General features: G+C 40.2%; 1 protein-coding gene across 1 annotated transcript; it reads left to right on the plus strand.

The window, feature by feature from the left end:
- Positions 1 to 506: 506 nt before the first annotated feature.
- Positions 507 to 12558, plus strand: oacyl (O-acyltransferase like; the record flags this gene model as incomplete). Its single annotated transcript, XM_084047119.1, has 15 exons — positions 507 to 654; positions 1627 to 1760; positions 2495 to 2573; positions 2692 to 2827; positions 3415 to 3641; positions 4316 to 4492; positions 4617 to 4719; positions 5001 to 5102; positions 5826 to 5991; positions 6410 to 6489; positions 6768 to 6878; positions 7475 to 7598; positions 10715 to 10901; positions 11450 to 11592; positions 12454 to 12558. 15 exons carry the CDS (start codon positions 507 to 509, stop codon positions 12556 to 12558), a joined length of 2022 nt encoding a protein of 673 aa, XP_083903245.1.
- Positions 12559 to 12771: the final 213 nt, after the last annotated feature.

Here is a 12771-nt window from a genome sequence, read left to right on the forward strand (position 1 = left end):
CAACGCAAGTAAGTACTTCATAATTGTTGGCCACTCAGACTCACAGATGTTTTCTTTTGGCCCAATTATATACATTATGCTCATTTTATAATAATGCATTATAATCACTGTTCAAAGGCATTATAGTGTGGTTATAAGACCCTATATGTGGTTATTGGGTGCTGTAAGTAAAGTGGAAAATATAGCATTAAATCTACACCTCCAACAGTGTCATTATTTTACTTAAAGCACCCAATGATCACTTATATATAGTGACTCATAATGACATCACACTACAGTGCAGTAGGCTACCTGTCTTAATGGTGAGATTAGATGTGAATCATTGTTGTAATCAAATCCCACTCCCATTCGACGCTGAAAGACAGGTGTGAGTGAATCTCCAATTGACACAGCAGGTGTTCAGGGAAGACCGTGAAAACGGAAGTCCACCCTACCTCACTGATCATGACGTGTCCTTTCCAGTGTTATTTAACCATCTTTGCACAAAAAATACGATCTTTCCTGAGATGGACATGAGATGGGTGGCCTCGGTGCTGGTTGTAGTGATGTTAGAAACAGCACAGGCTTTGAATGTGTCTAAGATATGTTTACAGGACACCAATGCCTTCCTCTGGGAGGTCAATCAGACCAGGCCAAGGAAGTATGCTGCTATGAGTAAGTACTTATTTTCTGAGGTTTATAGGGACTCCTAATGCATTGGTTGATTTTGTTTGTTCACATATTTTTAAGTGTAAAACAATTGCATGGTTGGAGTGTCAAACTGTAGGTGATAAGAAAACAATCCACTTGGGTTCATGGGGATTGTCCAAAATTAGTTCTTGGATTTGAGAAAAAGATAATATACAGTATGTACATAAAGATGATATTGTTTACATGTTTATAGCATCACTGAATCATCAATCCTTTGTTTCACAGTAGTGATTGATTACATGAATTGCACAAGAGTCAAATTCTTTGTTTTTTGTTCCACAATGCTGTAGCAATAAGGAATTAGTAATAAGGTAGATATACTATATATATATATATATATATATATATATATATATATATATATATATATATATATATATATATATATATATATATATATATATATATATATATATATATATATATATATATATTGTTTGACACATATTGTTTGACACATAAACGCTAATAAGAAGCTGAGATTTGATGAAATTGAAAAACGGGCTTCACAGTTAAGTTCAGATGGTAATGGTCAATGGCTGTGTGCAAAATCAGAGCAATTGGTCCAGCCACTGAGGAGAACCGGGTAGCTTCACCTACTCACTCACCACTACAGACAGAGGTTACTAGAATTATAGTAGGATATATATATTATTATATATATTATTATATAAATTGTTGGTATTCCTTATTACTTCTTTGTTATTGTTGCTACAATATTGAGGAACAAAAACCAAAGAATTTGATATAAAAAAAATAAATATATATATTGCTATTTTGATCCCAGTGTGTGTGTGTGTGTGTGTGTGTGTGTGTGTGTGTGTGTGTGTGTGTGGGTGTGCGTGCGTGCGTGCGTGCGTGCGTGCGTGCGTGCGTACGTGCGTGTGTGCGTGCGTGCGTTCGTGCGTGCGTGCGTGCGTGTGCTTATATCCTCAGTGTACGATGCATTTGGGAAGATGGGTAGTGACGTGGAGGGGGGTAATGTCAACAGGCCTGGCTCCCTGCAGGAATGTCTATCGGTCCGAGGCCCCGCCTTCTCTGGACAGTACTGTCAGGTGTTCCTCAAGCAGGTGAACATACACTGAGGAAGATGTAACTATAGCAACAGCTTACACACATTGCCAGCATGTTCTTCAACACAACAAAAGGATGCTTCCGGTAACATTAAATTTGATTGCTGCTATTATTGTGCATGCCAGCGGACGTGGTTATAAAACATTTTAATGGGACCCCCAGTTTGGTATGCCACGGACCCCCCACAACTCAGAGAGTGTACAATAGGCTCTATGCACAGCAGCCATATTGGAAAGAAATTGGGCCTCTTCCTTACTTCCGTCACAGGTGTTACCAATGATACTAATGAAGGCCCTGTTCCATTCTGGTCAAACAGAGTCAGGGTGCTGATACTGTGCATGTTGGCTCACTAGAAACACTAGTGGGTCTCAAAGTGTGGTCCAGGGAGCCTCATGGCTTGAGGGGGTGTAACTCTGAGAGTTATGGGGGTCCTTGAAATTAAAAGGTTTGAGAACCACTGTGCTACACTAAATGGAACAGAGCCTTCATTAGTATCATTGGTAACACCTGTGAAGGAAGAAAGGAAGAGGCCCAATTTCTGTCCAATATGGCTGCTGTGCATAGAGCCTATTAGGTTCAACAATCCATTTGGTTCCTTAGTCCCAATCAATTTTGGGGACCCCCTAGAAAACCACTTTGAGAACGACTGTTACATACTGTATGTGTCTCTGTGTTTAGTAAACAGGTGATGATGGCACTATATGATAATATTTTAAAATAATGCTTTTAGGATGTGGTCCAGTATTTTGTGGGCATTTGTGTCCCTGACTCCTGTACAGAAGAGGAGGTGCAGACACTGGTGGTTTATGGTGAGTGGCTTTGATTTGTATATCTTTTCACACTGGCTGTGTGCCAAAAAAACACCTAATTAGACACAGTACAGCTTTCTTCTTTATCTACGACCTTGTTTTTTTTTATTTTTATCAGAGACATTCCAGCAGGGTGAGGTGTCACTCATTCCACCTCTACCCTCCATCCTGGTGCCTCACTCCACTCAAGGGCTCTTTATGACCCAGTGTTCGTCCAAACCTGCAACACCAGACCTCTCAGCTGTCACCTGCCTGTGAGCATATGGTTCCTACTGTACTCCCTCGGCTGCCTTAAGCTCATTTACACACCGGGGGAATGACAAATAAGCCATAGCAAAATGCTAAATACTCGCCAGCGATTGGGTCAGTGACAAAAAAATCTTATTCTAAAGGCATGTATCAGGTTTGTTAAAATGCACATGTTGTAGTCATGCTGGTTTCATGTTGTTTGAAAAGACATGAAAATTACAGTATCCGCCTGAACATGTTAAATGGTGTAACCACATAAAAATGAGAAATATTGAATATTATATCCACTTAGAGTGAATGAAAGTGTACTCACTTGTTTATTTTGAAATATCAAATGAAAATAAATACATAAATGTGATTATAAATTTTACAACAACATTTTATAACTCTGAGTCTGCAATAGAGGATTATACAGTCTTCCTGTATATTATACTGGTTACACCAATTGACACAACCCTTAACGTTGCTAACGTACGTTAATGTTGCTTCTACAGTCAAATTCTATTGAAAATTAAGGCATGCATTCGAAAAAAATATACTTTTGTGTGAATTACATTGTGTGAAAAACTAAAATTATGACCCTATCCTTCAGGTTTGTGTGTTGTGTCATGATGGCAATCCCGCTGGCAGCCACCCTGTTTGTGGCTGTGATCAGGTGGCAGCAGCACAGAGAGGTCAGTCCAGGTGTAGAGTCTGCTCTGAACACCAACCCTAATCTGTATGGAACCATGATGCCCAACGGTCCCCCTAGTGGAGGGAGTCGCAGCTACACCGTCCGGAAGCTGAGTGAGACACACAGCAGTCCAGAAGAAGAAAATGGTAAGGGTCAAGTTTGTGTGTGTGTGCGCGTGTGCGTGTGCGTCTGCTTCTGCAGTATATAGTCGCTGTCGGGTGTAAACCTTGTATATCCAAAGCATGTTCCTTGTTAGATCCTTTGTTCCAATGTATAGTTATTAGTCACAAGCTCTTGCTCTCACAAATACTTTTCATCAGTATTTATTAAACATGCACACAGACACAGACTTGTAACTTTCCTGCTCTACCCTGGATTTGAACCCAGGTCTTCCGTGCAATGCTGACATTTTTTACCACTGCGCTCAGAAAGCCTGCCTGATTGCTCTGGGGAGAAACTGAATTTTGACCTTCAGGTCAAAGGTCGTGTCCAACCCAAGACAAAGAATCTAAATATCTCCATAGAAAAGCAGGGAGACCAAATAGAACCAACGCAATTGTATAAGTTGTATTGTATTTACATACTCTACCATACAGTTTGGACAAAAGTTACAATAAAAACTACCTTTACTTTCACTTTAATATAAAAACTTGTAGATCAGCTATTTTTGCTACGTTTGTGTGACACTCTGTAGTAGCCTATGACGAAGTAGAGCATTCATTTACAAAGAAAAATAATTTGAAAAACTGAGATATGAGGTTTTTGCCCGACAGCAAATAGTATCCTGCCCTTTACACTCTCACACAGTGTTTCCCTCTAGGTTGTGTGCACTGGTTTCTTCAGGTCTTCCCTCTCCAGAGGACCTGCCAGGGGGTGCATCGCACCACCTCAAACAACCCAGGAGGGAGCTACTCCTCCCTGAATGGAATCCGCATGCTCAGCCTTTTCTGGATTATATGTGGACACACCATACAGCTCAGTGCATGGAACAACTTGGGTGAGACAAGAAGACAAACTCAAACCCATGCTATGCACCACCATCTACTTCAATTACTACATTCAATAGCTCTTTCATTTACTTGCTCAGTGCTTCACTCATACTGTCATGGTCTCTATTGCAGATAACGAGAAGGTATGGAAGGAGACAGTGGAGAGTAATCCCATGTACGTGTTTGCGTTCAGCGGGCCGGTATATCTGGCTGTAGACACCTTTCTTCTCCTGGGGTGAGACTGAAATGTTTGCACTTAGCTTGGGCTCTTTTACTGTGATGTGCTGTTTTGTTTAGTTTAGTTTAGTTTCGTTTCATCTTAAGATCCTTTAACCACTTTCATTCAACCTGGCATCCCTATTTTGGGCATGTCATTATAGTCGAAACCTTTTGTCAACATTTTCATAAACAGTGTTGCATCGTACACATTGTAAGCTTCTTTGTTTTTTTGCCATCGTGCAACAAATTAAATTTCAGTTTCTTCATAATGTATTATTGTTTGTCTGTGTGTTGCAGGGGTCTGCTCAGTGCCAGGTCTTTACTCAGCTCCATACACAAATCTGAAGACAAACTAAACCCTAGTCTGGTGGCCAACTATCTCTTCAAGAGGTTTAAAAGGTGCATTGATCTATCAAGTCATAATTTACACTGTATGTTCTCATTGTGTCAGGATGCGTAATGGGTAGGTCCCAAAAGCAGACGAGGTAGGCAAAAATGTTCAATTGAAAAGGATTATTTAACAACCAGGGATTCCAATAACCAGGTAAAGTAGGCATCAAGCATTAATTCAAACACACGACACGTGACATAGGTCTACAGACTAACAAGTATACAGTGCAAACACAGGGTTTAAGTAGACAGGGGATTAACAGGACGCAGGTGAACACAATAGACAATCAACACTAGGATAGGCTGGGGGACTAAGAAGACACAGGTGGAACCACAGACAAATCACAAGACTGGTTAGACAAGGCAGGTACAGAATTACAGGGGCAGACAGGAAACAATGGGAACGTTGATACATAATAAGAGTACAGAAAACCAAGGCAAAAAGGCAACAGAGTAACAACAATACAGATCATAACGAACAACGGCCAAAACAGGCCAAAAGAACAGCCCTTAAGAGTCCAACACCATATATGGGCATTCAAGGTCCAAGGGCTGCGGGGCAGAGCGTGACACATAGATGTGTATCATCATAGGTGTCTCATCTGGCAACTATGCAGTATGCACTCTGAAAGCTTCTGAAAGCTGATCACAACCTCCCTGTCTGTCTGTCTGTCTGTCTTTCGTTCTTTCTTTCTTAATCCCCATCATCATATGTACATCATCCCATCGCAGAATCCAGCCCCTGCACATGTTCATTGTGTGTCTAGCCATCGGTTTATTCTCAGTGATCCAGAGAGGAGCCTTCTGGTTCACGGCTGAAGATGAAGTGACGAACTGTAAGAAATACTGGTGGTCCAACCTACTGCTGGTCAACAACCTCTTCACCATCACTGATATCGTGAGTTCAACCACTAATCAATTCAACTCAATTCCCTTCATAGCTTCTGATCTTTTTTTGTTTATGTCAGTGGTTCTCAACGTGGGGTCCAGGGACCTCCAGGGGCCTTTGAGGGGCTTAGTGGGGGCCCCTGCTAAATTATTGAGAGCTAGGAACCAAATGGATACTTAGGAGTCTGTAACACCGAGGATGTTACAGTGTATATTGGGGTGCCAGAATTGTATCATATACAGTACGGGTCCGTGGCCTAATGCATATCGAACTGGCGGTCCTTGAAGTTAAAGAGATTGAGAATCACTGGTTTATATTGTTCTTTTAATGGCCATGACCATTTAATTTCCAAACCAGACAATTGTGCATCCTAACCATTGTTTGAACTGATGTGTTCCTCCCTGTCTATTGGCTGGTTTCTCCTCAGTGTGCGCCCTGGACGTGGTACCTGTCTTTAGACTTTCAGTTCTATGCCACCACACCTCTACTGATCTACCTATACCGACTGTAAGCCAACAGTACAGTACATCAGTGATTCGCATGTGCTGAAAATAGCTGATCTACAAACTCTCGTTGTGAGCCTGTAGATCGCCTATTTTTGTCATGTGGCATGATGATGGAGTATAAATTATTATTAATTATTATTCTTTCGTTACAACTTCAATACAGACAGCAGGCTATCTGCTGTATTTCACCTCAACCAGGGGAGAAATTCCACATGTTATGTACTGTGCTGTATGTTTCTAATACCTCTGATGTCTCTTCCCTACTGTCCTCTCCATCAGTAATAAAGGTATACTGGCTGCAGTGGCAGCAGCTCTTCTGTTGATGTCAAGTTTGGCCAGTGCTGTTATAACGGCTCTACTTCAGCTTCCTGTCCACCAGCCAACGACACTGTAAGTAAGACACCAGGACCAGAACACAGCACTTTGGAGACTGAAGCTTTGTACCTCGTGTCACTCCACAAAACGCATGTCTTTTCAAGCTGAAAATATGTCGTTTTTGGTGAGTGGCATGTCACACAAACAATGTGATATTGTTTGTTGAAGCATGAATCAAAGACTATGGACAACATTCAGCCACTAGATGTTGCTCTTTTTCAACAGAGGCTCTTCTTCACCTCTGTTGCGTAAGATTAGCTATTTCCCCATTATCTGTATTGCAGCAATGATAGCAATGATGTAGTCTGCAACATTGCAGCACAATGGCTGCCTTAAATGAATACAAATTAACTAATCATTAATTAATTAATTTGTATTAAGATAAACTTAGACCACAAAAACACATAGCCAATACTGTCCGACAGCTTATAGCTGGAAACAAATCATTTACCATTCTCTATGTCCCTACTTTCGGCATGTCATTAAAGATGAACATCTTTTAAACATTTCAAATATTTTCAAACATTTCAGTGAGCAAACATTTACTTTCAAAATTCCATTCTTCTTTAAAATGTTTAACAGATGTCATGTATCTATCTATTTGGTTCCAGTGCCTATGAAAGCTATTTCCAGTATTACTACAATAAACCCTACACCAGATATGGCCCATATCTCATAGGGATCCTGGCAGGAATATACATGACCACAAAAAAAGATCCGCTCTTAAAACACCAGGTATGAATTTCTGAATATGCTATGACGCACATTTTATGCAATCTATGTCAGTATATCTGTATCCACAGCTCATTCTTTTATTAAAATGTAATCGCATTGCATGCATGATGTGGCCCACAAGTGCATCATTACGGGGACAGAGCTCTGCTCTGTACACGTATTGTTATTGGCAGTATTCTGTCACTTCTTCTGCCACTTTTCGCAGTTCTGGCTGAACCGCGCTGTCGCTTTTTACGAAACTCGGCCATATGGTAGATGGTCATGAAAAACGATCAAAAAATAATTCTCACAATCTTTCGTCCAAAGGTGGCGCTATAGCACTCAATTGAAAATGCCAACTTTGACCAGGTACAACTCATGCCCTGTTTGACCTACAGCCATGAAACTTGGATACACATATGCGTCTCCTCATGCTGAACAACTTTCACCCTCTGACTTTTGACCTCTGACCTTTAGATCTCCCACCATTTTGAATTATATGAAAAACAGTCATTGGCTCCTAACTTCTGCATTTTTTCACTTATGGAAAATCCGTTGGAAATTTTTGTAGGCAGTGGTCCAAGGTTCAAGTGCTAAACGTTTCGTGCAGATTGCGCAAAAATCCCAGGAGGAGATAGATTTTAACTATTACAGTTTAAAGAAAATTATTCATCTGTGCCTAAAACATACATGCAGACTCACATTTCTTTGAAACTTTGCAGAAATGTACAGGGTCATTCCAAATATCACTGAAACCAATCTTACTCCAATTGGCCAAAAGGGGGCGCTATAGCAATTTTTTGAAAAGGCAGACTTTAAACAGGCATAAGTCATGCCTCGTTTGGCCGAAAGTCGTGAAACTTGCTTACACATGTGCCTTGACTCATGAGGAACACACGTATCGATTTGACCATTAAGCTCCGCCCTTAGATTTTCCGCAATTTTGAGCAGTTTGAAAAATACTTGTTTTTGCCAGTTCTGGCTTAACCGTGCATACGCTTTTTACGAAACTCGGCCATATGGTAGATGCTCATGAAAAACTACCAAGAAATAATTCTCACACTCATTCGTCAAAGGGTGGCGCTATAGCACTCAATTGAAAGTGCCAACTTTGAACAGGTACAACTCATGCCCTGTTTGACCTACAACCATGAAACTTCGATACACACATGCGTCTCTTCATGCCCGACAACTTTCGTGGTCTGACTTTTGACCTCTGACCTTTAGATCTCCCACCATTTTGAATTATATGAAAAACAGTCATTGGCTCCTAACTTCTGCATTTTTTCACTTATGGAAAATCCGTTGGAAATTTTTGTAGGCAGAGGTCCAAAGTTCAAGTGGTAAACGTTTCGTGCAGATTGCTCAAAAATCCCAGGAGGAGATAGATTTTAACTATTACAGTTTTATGAAAATTATTCATCTGTGCCTAAAACATACATGCAGACTCACATTTCTTTGAAACTTTGCAGAAATGTACAGGGTCATTCCAAATATCACTGAAACCAATCTTACTCCAATTGGCCAAAAGGGGGCGCTATAGCAATTTTTTGAAAATGCAGACTTTAAACAGGCATAAGTCATGCCTCGTTTGGCCGAAAGTCGTGAAACTTGCTTACACATGTGCCTTGACTCATGAGGAACACACGTATCGATTTGACCATTAAGCTCCGCCCTTAGATTGTCCGCAATTTTGAGCAGTTTGAAAAACACTTAAACCCAGGATTTTTCAGCTATTTGCGTGAAACTGTATCATCTGTGTGATCTCCTTTTTCACAGTTACTTGTCTGTTGGGCCAATGGCGTCTCCCTTAAATGAATGCCTCACAATCTCAAGGTCGCCAGTTCAAGCCTCACTTGATGTAGACTTAATTTAAGTTGAATTGCAAACAACATGACTGTATCAATGAATACATGTGCAAATGGTAAAGATAACCTGAAATGCTTATTTGAGAGTACGTTTTTTACGTATGACATACTTCATTCTGAAAATAGCTGATCTACAATCTCACAACTTTTCATGGTTTGTGAGCTTGTAGATCGGCTACTTTCATTAGTTTTGGTTCTGAGGAGATGTACAATTTCTTCATTGGTAAATGGCTTGTGAACGAGTGATCTTAGTGTTAGTGAAACAGGGGCTTGGTTCATGAAAGAAGGCAAGAGTTTATGATCTTCAACAGACAATATCAGCCTGGACAAAGCTATAGCACTATAGGTAGGTGTTGCAGCCTATTAGTCTGAAGGTTGAGAGTTCGAATCCTGTTAATGGCAGTAGGTTGAGATGTCCAATCAAACCATTATGTTTCCATCTCTCTCTCTCATCAATCTATTGTTTCCATGTCACTCTCTCTCTCTTCAATCTATTCCGTTTCCATGTCTCTCTCTCTCTCTATTCACTGGCCCCGTATTATCGCTGCTTGCAGCTATATTTACATCTTAGGATTCATAATCATATCTACTGTGCAGCTGTTATCTCAGGAACACTGGCCTGTTCAGTATATAGAGCGGTGGTTCCCAAACGGTCCATTTGTGCCTTGGGATTTTGTGACAACTGACAACCACATTATTACGGCAATATAATATAAACACAAAATAATGAAATCTCTTAATTTAAGACAGTATATTAGTACTATGCTCTGATGACGTCTCATAGCCAAAACGCGTAAGCGTTCGTTTATTGGTGTGCGACAATAAAAAAGAGTGGAAATGTGAGTACTTTGTCCTCCATTGATTTGAAATTTTGGATGGGCTACCTTTTTGGGATTTTTTAAATTCCTACTTTTGATGTGTATACTGGATTTTGGGTCTCGCACTACACTGAGAAAACCCATTGTTGATGCGCAACCTCTTTTTCTTATTTAGTATATCAGTACTTTCTGTGCACTAATTTCCCAATACAGAGTCAAATTCGAAACCCTATAAAGAATACATTTGAACCACTTTAAACTTTTCGGTATGTCATTATAGGCACAAATCTACAATCAGTCAATCTTCATGCTCGCAATACATCGCATCATGGCGTGTTGTGCTTGTAGATCAGCAATTTTCCACTATGAATACAGGTGTGCCTTGAGATTTTGACTTGCCCGTTATTGGGCACATAACGTTTTTGAAGCTTCTATGTTATTGTTTCCTCAGTGGCAGGCAGCGCTGGGTTGGCTGTCCTGTCTGTTAGGTATGGCGGTGTTAATAGGACTGGCCTACGCTCTGCGGGACGTCCCGCCTGGGCCATCTGTCCCTCATGCCCTGTACCAGGGGCTGCACAGACCCCTCTGGGCCCTGGGAGTCGCCTGGATCATTGTGGCTTGCGAGGAAGGTTATGGAGGTCAGGCTACACCTGTTGATGATGATGATGCACGCACACGCATGCACGCACGTACACACATGCGCACAATGTGTATGTAAGCAGACATTTCCATTCCAAGCGCACGCTAAATGGTCTCTGAAACTGAATTTTCCCCATGGGATTAAGAAGGTCCAGTGGTGGAAAGTAACATTATAAGTACATTACTTTCGTACTGTACTTAAGTACAAGTTTGAGGTATTTGTAATCAAAAGAGTTTTATACATTTTATTGAAAACTTGAAATGGGACATTCTGCATAATGAGTACTTTCTACTTTTGTACTTTAAGTATATTTTGATACCAATACTTTTGTACTTTTACTCAAGTAAATTTTGAATCCCTGCTTTGTTTTACCAGAGTATTTCTACATTGCAGCCAGTATTGATACTTTTACTTAAGTAAAAAATGTGAGTACCTTTTCCACCACTGATAAGGTCTACATGTTTTCGTCTCTCTCTCTCTCTCTCTCTCTCTCTCTCTCTCTCTCTCTCTCTCTCTCTCTCTCTCCCCCCTCCTCCCCACCTCTAGGCTTCATCAACAGCCTGCTGTCTTTTGATCTCTGGCTTCCTCTTTCTAACATTAGTTTTGCTTGCTATCTGATCCACCCTGTTCTCATCATCATCTACAATAGCAAACAGGAGACTCCAATCCACTACACTGACCTCAACTTTGTGAGTATTTTCATACAGTGGTGGTGGTAGAAGTAGTTTTATTTAAGGAAAAGTAGCAATACCACAATATAAAAATATTCTGTTGTAAAAGTATTAAAAATGAAAATAGTGTCGCGATGCAACGGGTTGTGAGCTTAGATCGGATATTTTCAAATATCCAAAATATAAAATGGAGCTTAAAGGACGAGTAAGTGATATTTTTTGGTTAAAACAAAATGCATCAAAGTTCTATATTGGATAGTAATCATTGCTATAGATTGTTTGCTCAGTAGTAACAGGGGTCTCCTCGTCTCTCCAGCACTTTAATAAACAGAAAATACCTTTTCAGGTGGGTTGCCAAGAAAGTACCCATTTTTCAGCTTGACTTTTATAGTGTACCCGTTCCAATTTGGTCTGCTCGTTTCTTTGTATCATCACTTCCAATTTCACTTGTTTATCCTGTGTATAACATTGGTATCCCGACCTGAAAATGCATTTTCTGTTTTCTAAAGAACTGGAGAGACGAGGAGACCCCTGTTTCTGAACAAACACTCTATAGCAATTATAAGAATGAATGAATATAGAAAGACGAAAATCACTTACTGCACCTTTAAGTGGTTAATGCATGTTTTTGTTTTAGTAATCTAAATCTGCAAACGTAACTAGTAATTAAAGCTGTCAAATAATTGCAGTGGAGTAAAAGGTACAATATTTGCCTCTGAGATGTAGTGGAGTATAAAGTACCACACTTCACATGTTGCACTAGCCTTATAAGCCCCTTTCTTGCATCTTACATATCGTGAAATACCTCAGCGATTAACTATTTAGTATGATCTCAGACTTTCCCAGACATTTCCCACGTAATTGTCTCTTTATTTCCAGATGTACCTGTTCTTAGGCCACCTGGTGCTGACAGTAGTGATGGGATATGTTCTGACGGTTTTGGTGGAGAAACCCTACCTTTTCCTAAAAGGGAACATTGGATAGAAAGGAGTTGAGGGCCTGTCAAGTCCAGTTCTTAGCTACTTAAAACCTATATACTTCATGGTATATTGTGAAAATAACAGATTCAAAAGCTCACAACGGGTCTTGTTGCGACGCGTTGTGATCTTGAAGATCTGTTATTTTTGTGGAATATTTGCCTTTTTTTGCTGAATGTTTGCCTATTATCACATATAATGTTTACTCCCATACTGCCTT

Source organism: Gymnoscopelus microlampas, assembly GCF_963454915.1.
Source record: "Gymnoscopelus microlampas genome assembly, chromosome: 21".
In the NCBI taxonomy this organism is placed as follows: Eukaryota; Metazoa; Chordata; class Actinopteri; order Myctophiformes; family Myctophidae; genus Gymnoscopelus; species Gymnoscopelus microlampas.